The 19,584-nt window shown below is 34.3% G+C and overlaps 2 protein-coding genes across 2 annotated transcripts in view; one reads left to right on the top strand and one right to left on the bottom strand.

The window, feature by feature from the left end:
• The first annotated feature begins 4,884 nt into the window (after positions 1-4,884).
• On the top strand, positions 4,885-5,232 carry LOC148955618 (uncharacterized). The gene has a single exon (XM_089107812.1). The coding sequence runs from the start codon at positions 4,885-4,887 to the stop codon at positions 5,230-5,232; it is 348 nt and encodes a 115-aa protein (XP_088963938.1).
• A 1,098-nt stretch (positions 5,233-6,330) lies between these two features.
• Positions 6,331-19,584, bottom strand: part of LOC148955616 (DNA polymerase kappa-like) — a 68,208-nt gene continuing 54,954 nt past the window's right edge. Inside the window, exon 4 of the mRNA XM_089108273.1 lies at positions 6,331-9,592. Within this exon, the coding sequence (XP_088964399.1) occupies positions 8,556-9,592 (1,037 nt within the window). The 3' untranslated portion in view covers positions 6,331-8,555. The remainder of the gene's footprint in view (positions 9,593-19,584) is intronic.

The raw sequence follows: 19,584 nt of genomic DNA, 5'->3' as shown, positions 1-19,584 counted from the left end.
AAAAAAAAATTAAAAGACGCAAAAAAATTTGTTTATATATATATTATTGTTACGTTTTTAAGAGTCGGAGACAACTTTTGGGGGGGGGGTAAACCCGGAGCCCTGCCCTGGATGCGGCCTTGTAAGCCAGACTTCATGGTAATAATATTTAAAATGGCAATAATTGAAGGTTAGACACTTAAAATTAGAGCTAAAACATCGTAAAAGCATCAGAAATTACAGGCCATAATTAATCTACAAAAATAGAAAAATATGTTTTAGGGTGATGGTACTCATAATAAATGCACACACTACAAAGGAAATCCCCTTTATTAAGGTATTTTGTGTCCTCTTAGTTAATCAGAGTCAATACACGAGCGCTGAATTATTAAAGATGAAAAACATCCAATGTGTTATTTTTCTTTTTTCTCGGCCATTTCGTATAGAAACAGGGGTGTCGTTGCGCCAACATGCGCCAATAATGTGTAGACAAAAATTAGTATATAACCCATGCCCCTTGACTATCCGGATATGGACCCCTCTTGCCCCCCCCCCAAATTAAAATGCTGGAGAGTCACCGTACAGTGGCATCAATTGGCGGAGGGGTCATTGGCTTCTTTAGATTTTATTACCCTCACTAGATTTTGAAAATACCTTTATTGGGATATTACCATTGAAAAACGTAGCTTTTATGTATTTTCATACAAAAAACTGAAAAAATGACAAGTTTGCCCCCCCCCTAAATTTGAAAATACATTTTACCTCCCCCTCGCTTCTGAGCGTTCATGAATTGACGCCACTACGGTCGTGGAAAATTGGACAGGGGCTTATTCGATGGAAATTGAAAGCCTTAGCGTCCTTTTTGTAGTTAGTAAGTGATTAGAGAGCAACATCCCCCGTGCCGTTTTTGCCTCTGGGTGCCCTTGTAACTCTTCATGTCATCAGATCAAACTTTTGAGACTGTCATTTTTCTCAGAATAGTCGAAATGTCTTATAAATGTACCAACAGGAGTGGCATGGCCCACGCAGTCGCAATCACAAAGGTCCTATATTAGGTAATTGCCCTTTTTTTAGAGATGGGTTTTATAGTGAAAAAAAAAAAAAAACGGCTATGTTTGAACTTGTCCGATTGTCTTGAACTTTACAGGTATCACTTCCAGGGCAATGGCAACCGCATATGTTTTTTTTGGGACGGGAGGATGTTCCAGGGCTCGAAAATAGACCGAAAAACGTATTTCTTTGATGAATTTGAAAGTTGTAGCCGTATGTCCCTCAGCCAAGGAGAACCTACCGTAAAAAATGTTCCATCGGCTTTAAATTTATATCCTTGAGCATTTGGGCCAAGGGGACACCAATGAACGAGAAAAAAATCGCCCCCCCCCAAAAGGGCTAAAAACTTTTCTAATGAATAGCTCGAGTCATTCGTAAGTTCCTGGACCGATAGGCCCCTAATACTAAGATTAGATCTGAGACAGGGACACAATAGGACTTGAAACGGGGTGAAAAAATACCTTTTCTCTAATCAATTTGGAGCTTGCAGCCGTATGTCCCTGGGCCAAGTGGAACCTAATGTAAAAATATAAAAGTCTTATCGCAATCATAAGTACCTGGGTCGATCGTCCCTAATATTAAGCCAAATTAGATTTGGGACAAAATACCCACCCACAATGGGGCCCAGAAATATTAAAAAAAAAACTCTTTTTAAATAGGCTTGAAACTTATTTCTGAATTTTTTTAAGGATTCTCTAATGCATGAAAAAATTTGTAAAAACAAGTACAAAATAGTTTGGGGCTTGAAACTTACATCAGTGGGCTCCAGAGCGAAGGAGCACCTAACGCATAAAAATACATTGGGGGCACGTGTCCCCAAAAAAGGATAACAATTTTATGTTTTGATTGCTTTGAAATTTATATTTGAAACTCCTTGGACCAAGGAGACGCAAATGTACAAAAAAGAAATAAATATTGGCTGACAAATACATGTAAGCCACTATGCCCAATGGCCTAACAATTCTTCGATTTAGCGGCTTAAATTTAACACTAGGCTATTTCTCCATGTTTTTCTTACTGTTTCATTTTCTTTGAACTTCACAGTCTTAAGCTTGCTCTTATAGTGTCTACAGAATTCAAAAAACTAGATGACTAGCATCAGGCTAGCACATCATAGAAAATTCCTTTGATATATATTTCACTGCGTAACATGTACCAACATTAAAACACAAAATAGAAAAATAACTGTTTGATAAGACTAGAGATAATACACACAAAGAAAAATTTGACATTGAAAATAAACAGTTGGTCTTCGCTAGTTAGAATAGCCTCTTTCTTTTCTATGAGAAAATCAAAACCTTATTTCCATGAAAAAAGGAAAAGAAAATAAATACTTACTTTCAAATACCAGTAAACAGGGATACTACAACATTAAATGATCAAAAGCTACCCAAAACAAGAAAGCAGGTATTGTTCCCCTACCCACTCCCAACGCTCAAATAGTTTTTAACACTTTATTGATAAAGTTAACAGAGTGCAACATACTCCCAATTGGTAGCTTTTGCTAACTGGTAACATTGATCAATAAAAAAATTAAGTATTTTCATGTTCTCAACAAAATTCAAAAACTAGATCATCTTCAAAAGAAGTCTTGTCAACTGTATTCTTTGATAAGGAACACGAGCTGGATTAGTTTTTTAGGTATCGTGCCAGATTTAGCGCGCTGCAACGAGGGATCTAGCCTTATTATCTTCCGAGTTGATGAAGCTAAGGGTTGATAACAACAGTTTTCAGTAGCTAGTAAAACGATAAATAGTTTGCTCCAGATTGCTCATTTATCTTTTAATAACATTGCACTTCTAATTACCAATTTTCACATATATATTGGAATAAATTAATTTAAAATTAGATTCCTTGAAATTTAGTGCTACAACGTTGAGGCCAAGTTTCGCGTTCAAGAGAAATCTGACTTGTCTACCCGTGAAAAGATCCTAATGTCACTTATATTTCTACGTTCTACGGAGCACTCGCACCTCGGTCCCGGTTTTTATAATGGGTGAGATAGGGAACGATCATACTGTTTATTATTTATATACTGTGCTCGTAGGTGACCGGGAACACTAAACTCAATGAATTTTTGGAATCAGTACATACTTGGAATCAGCATAAAAAGTCAATTCTTTTGATGTATTAATTGTTATGAAATACCTATTTTTAGAGTCTGGGTTACTATTAGCCCGATTCGCTCCTTGCTTACGCTTCGTTGCCACGTATTGTTTGAAAACAAAGAAAATCGGGAAAAAGGCACTATAATGAGAAAAAGAGGAAGAAAATGAAAAGTAACAAATGGCTAAGGTTATGTTGTTTTTTTACCACCAGTAGCACGATTTTAAGGTCTTAGTAACTAGCTTGAAAGCAATTTCATGTGACAAGAAGAAAAAAGAATGTCGTATTAAAAAAAAGGAGAAGTGTTTGAAAAATATATATTGTTTTCAGTAGAGCGCAGATGACCTTCTAGCCATTCAGAAATCTGATTGGTTGAAGTACTAAGCTATATGTGGCCACGTTCCTCAATATTTAAAAAGTTGAGACAATCTAAATTTAAATGTGCTAATTTCCTAAAGAAAATAAAGCTTTTCTAGCAAAATACTGTTTCTTCAACTTCCTATCTACTACTATCCTCTCCGAAACAGAAGGTCACCTGAGACCATCGCAAAAGTGCTAAACCGGATCTTTCCTTCGGTAATACATTCCTGAATCTGACTCAAACTCCCAATCTTCTAGATAAACTTATCACAAATGATATGATAATGATGTGACCCACGAATGATGCAGGAGATGAAATAAAGGAAGAATTCTACAATGACTTAAATGACACAATCAAGGAAGCACCATTGCATGACATCATATGTTTGGCAGGTGATTTTAAATGCCAAGGTTGGAAACGACCGAATTCATTGCCCTGAAGTCATGGGAAGTGAAGGTCTTGGCACTAGAACTGAAAATGAAGACCGCCTGATAGACTGTGCACTATCAAATGACCTTTATCATCGGCTGCACATTTTTCAAGCATAAAGACACTCACAAATATACATGGACGTCCCCAGACAGAGTGACAAAAACCAGATTTACCATATACTAAGTAGAAAATTGCGAAGGAGTCTCCAAGATGTCCGCTCATTCATAGGGGCAGATATCAGCTCTGATCATTCACTTATAATAGCAACGATCAAAATCAAGTTGAAAGTCCCGAAAAAGAAGATGCCTGCGCCAAAACCACAATTTGACTCGGACAAACTGTCAGATAAGGACATAAAAAAAATTCAACACAGAGCTGCCTAACAGATTTGTGGTCCTACAATCCCTTGGAGAAATAGATGAAGACTGTATATGGGAAAAATCGAGGAAAATTATAATGAAGCTGCTAAACTAGTCCTTGGTTTCAAGAAAAGACCAAAAGACCAATGGCTGTCGGATGAAACGTGGGACTATATTAAAAAATGCAAGCAGGCGAAACGTCTTCTCCTTCCTAACTGCAGTGCTGAAAATCGCGTGTTCAACAACCTGACATACCAATATCAAGACAAGATAGTGAAAAAGAGTGATGGGAAGGACAAACGTAACCACCTTGAGAAGAAAGCAGAACTAGCAGAAGAAGCTGCAAGAAGAGGGGACTCGAAGACTGTGTACCGTTTAATCAACGAAATCGTTGGGAAACGTCAGAGTATGGAAGGTCCTGTACGAGACCCGAATGGAGGTCTTGCAACAGATCCAGAAGATGTGAGCAAAGTCTAGACAGACCATTTTCAGACACTTCTAAACCGTCCTCCTCCTCTAGAGCCACCAACAATCAATGATATACCGCTACTAAACCTTCCAATCAACATAGACCCTCCGGATACCACAGAGATTTGTATGGCGGCAAAACAATTGAAAAATGGACGATCCTCAGTCGAAGCCAGAGTCACAGCAGAAATGCTGAAGAAGACTGTAAATCCTTGCATGACCTTGTGGATCAAATTCTTCAAGACAATGTGGGAGTCGGAAAAAGTGCCTAACATGATCCTCAACAGAATAAAACCACATCTTGACAGACACCTACACGAGCAGCAATACGGCTGCCGTCCAAACCACCCCCGTACTGACCTCATTTTTGTCTTCAAAATGCTGCTGGATGAAACCAATGAGGAGAGAAGGAAATTGCATCTTGTCTTCATTGATTTTGAGAAAGCTTTTGACTCAGTAGATAGAGCAACACTCTGAAAAATACTCTCACGTTACGGCATACCGGAAAAATCATAAAACTTATCATCGCTTTCTACAAAGACACAGAATGCTATGTAACAAACTGGACAAGGGAATGCCAAATATCTTAAAATAATTACAGGAGTAAAGCAGGGATGTGTCCTCTCCCCCCTACTGTTCATCCTTGTTGTTGACTAAATATTAAGTAAATATGACGGATATGGGATTGATATTGGTGAGCCGGCCAGACTTAGAGATCTCGATTTTGCTGAAGACATAAGCCTTCTTGAAACTTGCAAACTGAGACTGCAGACCTTTATAAATAGGGTTAAAGATGCAGCAGAACAATTTGGACTAAAAATCCACACAAATAAAAACAAAAAGCATGACTACCAGTGGGTCTCCTCTAGATATTAGGTGTGGAGATGACAGAATAGAGCAGGTGGTTGAGTTCAGATACCTGGGCAGACGAGTTTGGAAATCTCGAAAATACTCTTTGAGGCTAAAGCTACGACTGTTCCAAAGCAATGTTCTGTCAGTACTGCTTTATGGATCTGAGACCTGGCACCTCAATCAGCAACAAGAGAAAAAAATTACAGTCATTCGAAAACACTTGCCTCAGAAAAATTCTAAATATAAACTGAACGCATAGGATAAGAAATGGCATCATCAGGCAACAGGTCCAGCTACCTTTAATAAAAGACGTTATCCGTCAACGTAGGTGGCGTTATCTTGGGCATCTCAGGATGGGCAGTAATCACATGCTAAACTCCATCCTCTTATCGCAACCAGAAGGATTAAGAAGACGAGGCCGTCCTAGAAACACTCAAAGACGTTCATACAGAAGAGACTTGTCAAATATATATGTGTCCCTACAGCCAGAATGGGAAGACGTACTAGCTGCAGCACACCTCCGTGATGACTAGAGACTTTTAGTGGATGCCCTGAGTGCCTCTGAAGGCACAAGAGGTACTAAGGCAATGTCTCATCCAAATTAGCTTAAATGGAGATTGAGACCAAATGAATCAGTTTATTCAGGACAAAGATTGTAAATAACAAGAGAAGATAGTATAAAACACGAAGAACACATAAGATATATATTGATGGAGTCGATTCCTTTTTTTAATAAGGCTATCTTTATGTGTATCTATTCTTGTTCATATTGGAAGGCAGTAAATACTGCACGTTTTCCCACTTAATATAATCTTTGCTAAGAAAATACAATTGAATTACTTAAATTCAAGATTGTTTTAATTTCAAAACATTGTAACACTATTGAAGAATTTGATTTGTCGCAAATACGAAGCGTGTATTTCAAGAGAAGAAATGGTAAATTCTTGGTTGATGGTTTTCGATCATACACTATACAGAGATAAAGAATACATATCATTGTTAAGTTTGTAAAACCTGGCAAAAAACATCTGATTTCTGGCAATCTGGAAATTTTAAAAAGCAGGAATCTTCAAGAGATCAGAAACAGAAAAAAAAGCAAAAAAAATCAGAACATGGGATATTAATTGTGACTAACCATTTGAGTTATTTGATAAATCCATGCAAATGAAATAGTACAGTTAGATTACATTTTCAACTTATCAACATTTTTCGAAAAGCTCTTTTTGTATTGTTTCAGATCGGGTCTGGAAGTTTGATTCCAGTAACTTGAAGAGCAGAAATCTTCGTGAGATCAGCAACAGAAAAATACGAGTAACACAGAACAGGAACAACGATTTACCATTTGAGTTTTTTTATCGATCCTAGTAGATTAAATAGTTCAGTTAGATTCAACTTATTTTTAAAAATTCCTATTTGAATACGTTTTGTTTTGAAGGACAAAACAGGAATTTTCAAGAGATCAAAAAGTGGGAAATCCGACAAACTCAGAACAAAAGCTACAAAAAAAAAGATTTCCCATCTGAGGTATTTGATTGGTTCCAGTACGCTAAATAGTGCAGTTAGGTTCCATTTACAATTCATCATTTTAAATTCCAAGCTTTACTAATGTGACATTTTTCTATCGTTTTGCATTAGTAACTGTTAAAATCTGAATTCTGTAGTTGTTTTTACACCGAGTTTTTTTAAAAATCGAAGATACAACCAAAAGAATTTTATATTAAAAGCTCCGTTTTTAAATATTTCTAAGACCGAGGAAACGGAATATACATATATTTGAAAAAAATGAAATTTTGAGCTAAATAAGGTACACTAAGACAGGTTAAACAAGTTAATAGAATGCTTTGAGTCTAAGAATGTATCACTCGAATGTCAGGTTTTAGGAAATATACAGGTATCGCAGTCAAGCTTGATTCCATGTTAGAGGCTTCAGAGGATCGTTCACAAATCGGGATTTTGTTCTTAAAGTGAATCAGATCCGTTTTGATGTTTTAAAGTATCGATTCCTCAAAACAGCTGGAACTAGGAAGTGAGAGAACTTAAGCACCAAAGTCAATTTTCCAGAAAGGGGGGGGGCATGCTACTAGCAGTTTTTTTTTATTAAAACTGAAATGAGAATAATTGCCTTTTCCCAATCATATACAATTTCTAACGTCTTCCTATTGCCCCGGGGGATCGATCCCTTGAATCGCGTGATAGCGTCCATGCAAGATGTCACTATATAAAAATACTTGTTAGAAGAGCTCACCTTGAATACAGTGGAAACGATGACCCTATAAATAATTTTTTACATTTCTGACCGATTCCAAAACATAACTGCAACTCAACATTTTTGATTGCATTCAGGATGCAGATTCCATAATGAGCATTGGTCATTAATTTCTCTTCAAAAACCGGATTTTCTATCATAGTAACTTTGAACCAACTCCACATGGCTTTGTTTTGGATATCTGTGTTGAGCTTTCACTCGAAAGACATACTATATCTCATTTTAAACTAGCTTTAGACATATATGTCACTGCAGTTGTTCTTGGGGGGGGGGTGGATTTAAGAATTTTAAGAGTAGAAGGGGGACGGTATAAAATCTCCTTTGTTACCCTTCTTCATGCAACGTCTTTTGTATTGCACTGTTTTATAAACTTACCAACCTTGGGGGGAGGGGATACAGCAGGTCTTACAGCCCTACCTGCCCTCCCTGCACCCAAGGATACCCAGGTCTTACAGCTGGTTAAAAAAAAACTCGTCTTAAAAAATCACGCCTGGAAATAATGAATCTGATTTTAGTTGCAGATACAGCAATATTGTGTGTTGATTTTTTTTTTAAATCAATCGTCTCATAAAACGATATAGCCTTATATCCCATCCTTTTGTTTATGCAAGTAATATGTCTTTTTATTTTTGACAATAACAATGAAAGGAAATAATTCTTGAAGCGAGAGGGCACCGATTTCTTATGTTAAGCAACTGTCTATATGTTGGTTGAGTTCATATCTTTTGGATTCATCAACTGTCCAAACATTACAAACTGGACATGTTACAATTTTTTCAACCTTCTTCTTTTTAAACATTTCTGGTATAGTTGTTAACTTTCTTTTCTTACTCGTACAAATTTCATCTCTATCGTGCCTGCTATTTAAAGGTTCACTTTCTTTTAATATATTTTCTTTACTTATTTTTCTACCACTATTGACTTTGTTTTCACTTGATGTTTCACCATTTTCAGTGGCAATGCATTTATTAACGTGATGTGCGAACTCACTAACAGTCCCGTAAGCAATTTCTTTCAGACATACAGGACATACATCTGAATTATCTTTTTTGGCAGTTAAAAAATGGTCAATTGTTACTTGTTTTTTAGTTTCTTGGTCACTCAATAATTCAGACATTCTGACACCCAAAAGTCTGACGCAAAAACTAGTAAGTTTACTTATTTCTTTTTCGAGAAGAATCTTAGCGGTTTTTAACATTATAGAGCTATCATTAGTACAAAAAGCAAGATTTGTTTGTCTTGTCAATGTGTCAAATGTATCCAACTTGCACTTCAAGGTAAACTGCTTGCCGAATAAACATTTATTTTTCATATCTTCGCTCAGTTCTTCACATAATTCTTCTAAAATTTTATGAATCTCTTCTTGATTCGATGTAGCTTTAAACGTAGTTTCAGTTGAAATCGATTTCCTTTCAGATGCGTTATATTCACTAAGATCTGTGCATCCAATTCCAAGAGCTATTTCCATAAACTGGTGACAGCTGATTTCAGAGAAAAGAAGAGATAACATGCCACGCTTTTCAAATAAATCACTACATGTGACCACTCCTACAGAATTCAAGAGCTGTTCGGTTACATTACCGATTCCTGAAATTTTTCGAATGGGCAAATCATGAATAAATTTCAGTATTTCTTCTTTGTCTGCTGGTATGACAAACTGCCCATTTGGTTTGTTTTGGTCTGAACCAATTTTGGCAAGTCTGGTATTGCAGCCAATTCCTAAAAAAAATTGCATGATGAATTGCATAATGAAACTACAAGTTCTCTTTGTCACACGATGACAAAGTAAATCAAGTCAGGGGCACCAATTGACTGGAGGGCCATTACCCCCCCCTGACAAATAGAAAAATACCCTCCCCCATCTAAGATTTAGAAAAAAATACCCCCCCAGATTTTGAAAAATACCTTTTTGGTGTTTTCTTTTTCAAAAAGTAAAAAAAATCCTTACCCCTCCTCTACATTTTCGGGAATTGGCACCCCTAATTAAAGGTAATTGTTTAATTAATATTTTGTAACAAGGACGTGTATCTTTCTTTTTGTGTCTCACAACTACAACAGAGGAAGAGCTAGCCCGTTTTCCAGTTATATTTTAAAACTGAACTCTCCCAAAGAAAGCGACAAAATCGTTTGGATTGTTGGATTAGTTCTTCAGCGTTAACTACCCAATATTGTTTTCATGGTGGTTCTGACAGTAACCATATTTTGATAAAAAGAATTTTATCTTTGAAACAATCAACTATCTTTAAGAATATTTGAATCCTCTCCAATAAAAATAATCCTAGATAAGAACTGTCTTTGTTGGTAAACTCTAGAGAAAACTTATTTATAGAAAATCCATTAATATGTAAATAGCCTACAGCAAAGATGTAAAATCTCTAAAGCGTATAATAAGCAACTCTTTTTTTTTAAACACATTTATTGTGTTACATTTGATGGAACTTTTGGGAATGGATACAAGGCTCAAATCATAGCATGAGAATATATTTTAAATTTTATCCCTAAATTCCCAGTACCCACAACAGTGGGTACTGAAAAATGGGTTCTTTGGATTTAGGCTCTAACTTTTGAAAAAAGTCCTAAAATGGAAAAAAAACAACAGCAGAAAAAACGGAAATATTTTGGTCATTACATAAATTTTTTTTGTACCTCCCTATACTTTGGAGAAACAATGGGCCTAAACTCTACGAATAGCTGGTAAGCCCTAGAGTAATTCAGCTTCAACGAAAAGCAAATCATAGTATTCCAACAAATATTGAGGATAATTGCAGGCAGTACTAAGAAAAATACTTCATTGGCCATTCCGTTCATACATGTTCAAAGATTGCTCAATTCAATTAACTGAATATCTTTTTATTCCTAAGACTCCCGACAGTAAGCAATAATTTTATGTAGATGAATTTCCCTTCGAAGAACTTTGGTGAAGATGAAGAACTTCCCTTTCACCCTGACATGATATTACATAGACTTTCATTCGAATACGACATTAAAAAAAGAAAACGGATAAATTGACTTTTATTACCCAAGCACCAAGGACAAATGAGCTCTAACTGTTCATATTGGTTAAGTGAAAACTTGCACAATTATATACATCTTTAAAAAGTTCACTGATAATTCACTTTTTAATGAAAAAAAACCCTCCATATGCAGTTAAGCAGTTTTTGGTAGTAGTTGACGCAAAAAAAAATAATATTGATGAAAAACCTGCAAAAAGTAAGCTAAAAACATTCGTAACCAAACAGCTTAAGAAGATGCAGCTTCCTTTGAAGTTAAAGTTCTCTATGGGAGTTAACAGACTGTTAATATTTGAGTTTTTTTTTCAGACGAAGGCACTGACAAATTCAGCCAATTATTTTTGCTTTATCATTTTTGCGGTTCAGGATGGCAATACTGACGAAAATGTGATACTGCCCTAAAAATTCATAGCTTTGAAACAATCAAAAGAAAAATCTTAGAGAATTGAGGTTTTCAAGCATGAACAGACTTTAGGTGGGTCCAAGGGGCAAAAAAGCTTTCTATTTTGATGCCATTGGTACTTTAAATGTAGTTTCATGCATATAAGCACATTATTAACTCAACGTGTATTTATGTTTATTTAAACCCTCTGTTAAATCGATTTTAGGCTAATCCCCCCACCCCCCCCCCCCCAAAAAAATCCCCTATATATAAAACTGAACAGCCAAAGGTGAAGTAAGACAAATAAAAAGACTGAAGAAAAGAAGGGATGCGGGAACATTTTACCTACTTCAAAAATGTAGGCAGAGTGTACAGGATATCCTGTAATATTTATTTTTTACATTTCTTTTAAATTATTTTTTAAAGTTTTTGGGGGTTGGGTTATCATAGTATGGTAAGATTAAGGTTAAAGAAAGTAATTTTGAAATATGAAATTAGTGGCAACTGTTGAGGGGTTGCCCTATGATGGAAGTGCACAGCTGGATTAAGAAGTACGAGTAATTACTTTTCGTGAACTTGATCAGGTACCAACATCTAAAGTACATGATACCAGTTCGCCCCTTGCGATCGATAGCAAGTCCGCTAGGCATACATAAGTATAGTCCTTCTAATGAATTCTGGGACTTTATATTCCCTCCGGTTTTTCTGGTAGGTAAGCAGGGCATTACACCCTTTCAAAGAGATTTACGCAATTTCAAAGTTCAATGTCTTTTTTTAGTGATAAATCAAAACCGATACGCAATTTCAAAGTTCAGTGTCTTTTTTTAGTGGTAAACCAAAACCGATGTCTCTTTTTAGTTGCCAATTATTTTTTGTATATATTCAGGTTTCATATTAGATTCTCCATCAGTTTTGAATAGTTTTATTCGAGATAGCACTACAAGTATTTTTTGTAAAAAACATTTTTTGCCAAGAGATTAAACCAGTATTGTCTATAACTTAATTTACGTTGGTTAAACTTCCGATGGTTAAGAAAGCGTAACAGGTAATTAAAGTATGAGAAATGGGATGCTATAATTAGAATGATTTTAAGTTGAAACATTGTGACGTAAAAATAACTCAGTTATGTGCTTGCGTGTATAGGAATTCCCGTGTTATTTGCTTGCTTGTATTTTGTGTTAAAATAAGTAGTTTTTATATCTTTTAAAAGAGATTTAAGGGGTTTGAGAGACTCAGTTGCCTAATTCCGTGTTTTTTACTTTACTTGATGTTCATTAAAAACGAAATTTTTGTGTTAAATAAGTAGTTTTTTTATCTTTTAAAAGAGCTTTAAGAGGTTTGAGAGACTCAGTTGCCTAATTCCGTGTGATTTTTTTTTACTTGATGGTCATTAAAAACGAAATTTTTGTGTTAAATAAGTAGTTTTTGTATCTTTTAAAAGAGCTTTAAGGGGTTTGAGAGATCCCATGTTATTTGTTTGCGTGTATAGGAATTCCCATGTTATTTGCTTGCATGTATAGGAACTCCCATGTTATTTTCTTGCCTGTATAGGTATTGCCACGGTTATTTTCTTGCTTGTATAGGAATTCCAATGTTATTTGCTTGCGTGTATAGGAATTCCCTAGTTATTTGCTTGCATGTATAGGAATTCTCATGTTATTTGTTTTCATGTATTGTAATTACCATTTGTTGTGCGATAATTGATTTTTTTGCACTGTGTTTTGTCTTGCTGGTATTGGACTTACCCTGTTCTTTGCTTTCATGTATAGGAATTCCTAAATTATTTGCTTGCATGTATAGGAACTCCCATGTTATTTGCTTGCGTGTATATGAATTCCCATTTTATTTGCTAGCATGTATAGGAATTCCTATGTTATTTGCTTGCGTGTCCCAAGTTATTTGCTTGCGTGTATAGGAATTCCCTTGTTATTTGCTTGCTTGTATAGGAATTCCCATGTTATTTGCTTGCGTGTATAGGAATTCCCATGTTATTTGCTTGCTTGTATAGGAATTCCCATGTTATTTGCTTGCGTGTATAGGAATTCACATGTTATTTGCTTGCATGTATAGGAAATCCCATGTTATTTGCGTTCATGTATATGAATTTCCACTTTATTTTGCTTGCTTGTATAGGAATTCCCATGTTATTTGCTTTTTTGCATAGGAATTCCCATGTTATTTTCTTGCTGGTATAGAAATTCCCATGTTATTTGCTTGCATGTATAGGAAACCCCAGGTTATTTGCTTGCACGTATAGGAATTCCCACGTTATTTTGCTTGCGTGTATAGGAATTCCCATTTTATTTGCTTGCGTGTATAGGAACTCCCATGTTATTTGCTTGCATGTATAGGAATTCCCATGTTATTTTGCTTGCGTGTATAGGAATTCCCATGCTATTTTAAGGGCTTATGTCCCCCCCAAGCTATTATAAGAGTTTATGTCCCCTTCCTATGCTATTCCAGGACCTTATATTCCTTCCTATGCTATTATAAGGGCTTTTCCGTGTGGTTTTTCTTTACTTGGTACCCATTAAAAACAAAAATTTTGTGTTAAATAAGTAGTTCTTATATCTTTTAAAAGAGCTTTACGGGGTTTGAGACACTCTTTTGCCTGATTCCGTTTGATTTTTCTTTACTTAGTGCTCATTAAAAACGAAATTTTTGTGTTAAATAAGTAGTTCTTGTATATTTTAAAATAGCTTTAAGGGGTTTGAGAAAATCGGTTGTCTAATTCCGTGTGATTTTTCTTTACTTTGTGCCCATTAAAAAAGTTGCTAGCGAAAACCCCGTGTGGATGATTTGAAATAAAAAAATTTAACGAGAAATGGCTTAAAAGTGTTTTGGGGGAGATGAGTTGATTGATAGAAGGATGTATTAGCGAATTTAAAGTGGAGGGCGAGTTCCTAGCGAAAAAAATCTAAGCTAATAGGGGTTTTTGGCCGTAAACTCTAGTTTTTTGTAAGAAAATTATGGAAAATACAATTTGTTGGATCATAGGTGAAACTTAAGTCCAGGTATGGATCGAAATATAAGCTATTTCTGTAGAATCTGAGCTAATAAGGGTTTTTGACCATAAACTCTAGTTTCCTGTAAGAAAATTATGCAAAATACAATTCTCTCGTTCAAATGTGAAACTTAGGTCAATTCTCTGGTTCAAATGTGAAACTTAAGTCCAGTTTCGTATGCTCGTAATAATAAAGACTTATGGATATAATTAAATAATTTTTGTTTAATAAAAAAAAACTATTTTTTTTAAACTTCGAAATTATTAAACTTTTTTTTTTTGCGTATATTAAGATTACAAAATATGCTTAAGGATCTAACAATTGTAATCTGCGATTGGTCAGAGACATAATGTGGCTTTCCCACCGGCATTCTATGTCCGGATATCGACACTACCTAGTCTATTGCATGTATTAAATCAGTATCTTTTACGCAGTAGTACGATAAACACATAAGTCGTATCTTTAAAAAAAGTGAAGATGGAGCATTTTAATAAAGTGTGTTCACATGTCAATGTTATTGTAGCATTGAATGCTGACAAGGAGAAGTATTTAAACTATGAAACAAGTAAGAATGGTAGCACTATTGGAAATGTATGTGTGCATTGTCACGACAGTAAGGAATTTAATTTCTTTGGAGTACCAAAAAAATTCAATTCTTTTTATGGTGGATATGCAAGAGTGAGATATCCAGAGATGATAGCACTCAAAGAAAATGCCAACATAAAAATAATAGTTGATGAAGAGGGACATCTTCTTGCCAGTGCTTGTGGTAACATGCTACCTATTGTTACACCCCATCGTCAACTTTAGGGTATTAGCATTCAACGTAAGATCAAAAGAAGACATGCATACTCTTCTACTAATATCATAAACCATATCTTGTCGACGTACCGAAACTGTTACCTTTGTAAAAATAATGTTGTAATAGACAGTGAAATTGCCGGAAAAATAAAAAGGGCATTGGCAGAAAATATCACTAAGGAATATAAATATGAATCGATGAAAAATAAAGTGCCAGCAAACTTCACTACCGTTACAATTAATGAACCAAATAATAGCAAAGATAAAGTGCATATTGAAAATGTGGATGACCCCCCATTAGAAATGTGTTCACATGGTAGTGTTATTGTAGCATTGAATGCTGACAAGCAGAAGTATTTGAACTATGAAACAAGTAAAAGTGGTAGCACTATCGGAAACGTATGCGTGCGTTGTCATGACACTATGGAATTAAATTTCTTTGGAGTACCAAAAAATTCAATTATACAAATGGTGGATATGGGAAAGTATCATTTCCAGAGATGTTAGTACTCAAAGAGAATGCCAACATAAAAATAATAGCTGATGAAGAGGGGTATCTTCATGCTAGTGCTATAGGTAACATGCTACCTATTGATAGAACCTTTCGTCGGCTTTTAGGTATTAGCATTCAAATGAAAGCAAACAGGAAAAGAAAGGCCTACTCTGCTACTAATATCATAAACCATATCTTGTCTACGTGCCTAAACTGTTACCTGTGTAAAAATAATGTGATAATAGACAGTGAAATTGCCAGAAAAATAAAAAGGGTATTGTCAGAAAATATCACTATGGAATATCAAGATGAAACGATGAAAAACAAAGCACTAGCAAACGTTACTGGCATTGATCAAACAGTCAATGAATCAAATAATACCAAAGACGAAAAGCATATTGAGCCTGTTCATGAGACACCAGTAAAAATTTTGTATGATTCAAAATGGAATAATGATTATTCTACTGATTACGAACTAAGAGAAGACAATAACTACAATATTAAGAGAAAACATGGTGAAACATTTTATTGGAACAAATTCAAAATGTCCAAAGTTAATCATTGATATTAATAAGGTATCATACTATATTTTTGTATTAATATTCTACATAACACTATTTCATTAAAAACATTACATTGTTATATGTTCATTATTTTTTAGAGTAAGCTAGCAAATCAAGCGCTTAGAATGTATATTAAAACATCGACGATGTAAGAAAAGGAATTTGAATACATCTATTGTCAAACACATGGGATAACATTGTCAAAATCTAGGTATCAGAATGAAAAATTGTAGGTAAGTAAGTAAGCAAGTAAGTAAGTAAGTAAGTAAGGAAGTAAGTAAGTAAGTAAGTAACAAACTCTTTCTTGAATTCACCTCATGGATACACAATGCAGAAATTTCATTTAAGAAATTATGAAAAAAATTGTAAGCAAGTAACAAAAATTGTAGGCAAGTAACAAACCCTTTCCTGAAGTCACCTCTTGGATACACAATGCAGAAACTTCATTTAAGAAATTATCAAAAAAAATTGTAAGTAAGTAGCAAATTCTTTCTTGAATTCGCCTCTTGGATAAACAAAAAAAAAGTAATTTCATTCAAGAAATTATGAAAAAATTCTAAATAAGTAACAAATCCTTTCTTGAAATTACCTCATGGATACACAACGCAGAAATTTCATTTAAGAAATTATCAAAAATTGTAAGTAAGTAGCAAATTCTTTCTTGAATTCACCTCCTGAATAAATAAAAAAGACATTTCATTCAAGAAATTATGACAAAATTCTAAGTAAGTAACAAACTGTTTCTTGAATCCTCCTCCTGAATGCACAATACAGATATTTCATTTAAGAAATTACGAAAAAATTGTAAGCAAGTAACAAACTCTTTCTTGAATACACCTCGTGGATACACAATGCAGAAATTTCATTTAAGAAATTATCAAAAATTGTAAGTAAGTAGCAAATTATTTATCGAATTCACCTCCTGGATAAATAAAAAAGACATTTCATTCAAGAAATTATGACAAAATTCTAAGTAAGTAAAAAACTCTTTCTTGAATCTATCTCATGTATACATAATGCTGAAATTTCATTTAAGAAATTATGAAAAAATTGTAAGCAAGTAACAAACTCTTTCCTGAAGTCACCTCGTGGATACACAATGCAGAAATTTCATTAAGGAAATTATGAAAAAATTGTAAGTAAGTAGCAAATTCTTTCTTGAATTCACCTGCTGGATAAACAAAAAAGACATTTCGTTCAAGAAATTATGACAAAATTCCAAGTAAGTAACAAACTCATTATTGTTTTCACGACTTAGATACACGATGTAGAAATTTAATTCAATAAATTATGAAAAAATTATCAGTAACTAACAATTTCTTTTTTAAAGTCAACTCTTGGATACACAATACGGAAATTTCATTCAATAAATTATGAAAAAAGTGTAAGCAAGTAACAAACTCTTTCCGAAACTACAAGTTATTTGCTTGCCATTCCTTGGCACCTTTCCAAACGAGCGGGGATCCCCCACTGGTTCCTACACATTGCAAAAAAGTGACGTCTCTGTGTCGTCTCTGTGATGACACACACATAGAGACGAGACACGCACAGACATGACACACAAAGAGATTCATAGTGAGAGAGATATCCAAAAAGTTGGGTTGATTTAGGTTCACTTAGAGTGGCGCGCCACTCTAAGTGAACCTAGTTCAACCCAACTTTTCGGCTATCTCTCACTATGACTCGGTTTGTGTATCGTTTATGTGCGTGTCTCGTCTTTATGTGTTTGCCATCACAGAGACGACACAGAGACGTCACTTTTTTGAAATCTATAGGAACCAGTGGGGGATCCCCACTCGTTTGGAAAGGTGCCAAGGAAAGGCAAGCAAATAACATGTAGTTTCGGACAGAGTTTGTTACTTGCTTACACTTTTTTCATAATTTCTTAAATGAAATTTCCGTATTGTGTGTCCAAAGTTGACTTTAAGAAGAAATTGTTACTTACTGAGAATTTTTCATAATTTCTTGAATTAAATTTCTACATCGTGTATCTAAGTCGTGAAACAATAATGAGTTTGTTACTTACTTAGAATTTTGTCATAATTTCTTGAACTGAAATGTCTTTTTTTACTTGAATTTCATCACAGCTGAGGTGATATTCAGATGAATTCAGAAGGATTGCTACTTACTTACAATTTTTGATAATTTCTTAAATGAAATTTCTGCATTGTGTATCCACGAGGTGTATTCAAGAATGAGTTTGTTACTTGCTTACAATTTTTTCGTAATTTCTTAAATGAAATATCTGTATTGTGCATTCTGGAGGAGGATTCAAGAAACAGTTTGTTACTTACTTCGAATTTTGTCATAATTTCTTGAATGAAATGTCTTTTTTATTTATCCAGGAGGTGAATTCAAGAAAGAATTTGCTACTTACTTACAATTTCCGATAATTTCTTAAATGAAATTTCTGCGTTGTGTATCCATGACTTAACTTCAAGAAGTGATTTGTTACTTACTTAGAATTTTTTTTTAATTCCTTGAATGATATGTGTTTTGTTTGTTTATCATAGAGTTAACTTCAAGAAAGAATTTGCTAATTACTTATAATTTTTTGATATTTTCTTAAATGAAGTTTCTGTATTTTGTATCATAGAGGTAACTTCAGAAAAGGATTTGTTACTTGCTTACAATTTTTGTTACTTGCTTACAATTTTTTCATAATTTCCTAAATGAAATTTCTGCATTGTGTATCCATGAGGTGAATTCAAGAAAGAGTTTGTTACTTACTTACTTACTTACTTACTTACTTACTTCCTTACTGGCTTACTTACTTACCTACAATTTTTCATTCTGATACCTAGATTTTGACAATGTTATCCCATGTGTTTGACAATAGATGTATGCAAATTCCTTTTCTTACATCGTCGATGTTTTAATATACATTCTAAACGCTTGATTTGCTAGCTTACTCTAAGAAATAATTAACACATAACAATGTAATGTTTTTAATGAAATAGTGTTATGTAGAATATTAATAAAAAAATATATTATGATACATTATTAATATCAATGATTAACTTTGGACATTTTGAATTTGTTCCAATAAAATGGTTCACCATGTTCTCTCTTGATATTGTAGTTATTGTCTTCTCTTAGTTCGTAATCAGTAGAATAATCATTATTCAATTTTGAATCATACACAATTTTTACTGGTGTCTCATGAACAGGCTCAATATGCTTATCGTCTTTGGTATAATTTGATTCATTGACTGTTTGATCAAAGACAGTAACGTTTGCTAGTGCTTTTTTTTTCATCGTTTCATCTTCATATTCCATAGTGATATTTTCTGACAATACCCTTTTTCTTTTTCAGGCAATTTCACTGTCTATTATCACATTATTTTTACACAGGTAACAGTTTAGGCACTTAGACAAGATATAGTTTATGATATTAGTAGCAGAGTAGGCCTTTTTTTTCCTCTTTGCTTTCATTTGAATGCTAATACCTAAAAG

The sequence above is a fragment of the Artemia sp. Qi Xiang Cuo genome, chromosome 2 (assembly GCF_049724085.1).
Source record: "Artemia sp. Qi Xiang Cuo chromosome 2, ASM4972408v1, whole genome shotgun sequence".
Taxonomy (NCBI): domain Eukaryota; kingdom Metazoa; phylum Arthropoda; class Branchiopoda; order Anostraca; family Artemiidae; genus Artemia; species Artemia sp. Qi Xiang Cuo.
The sequence above is the reverse complement of the archived record's forward strand: the minus strand, read 5'-3'. Positions and strand labels throughout refer to the sequence as shown.

What these genes read in the sequence shown, in the direction of transcription:
- LOC148955618 (XM_089107812.1), top strand. Translation starts at nt 4,885, where the DNA reads ATGGCGGCAAAACAATTGAAAAATGGACGATCCTCAGTCGAAGCCAGA.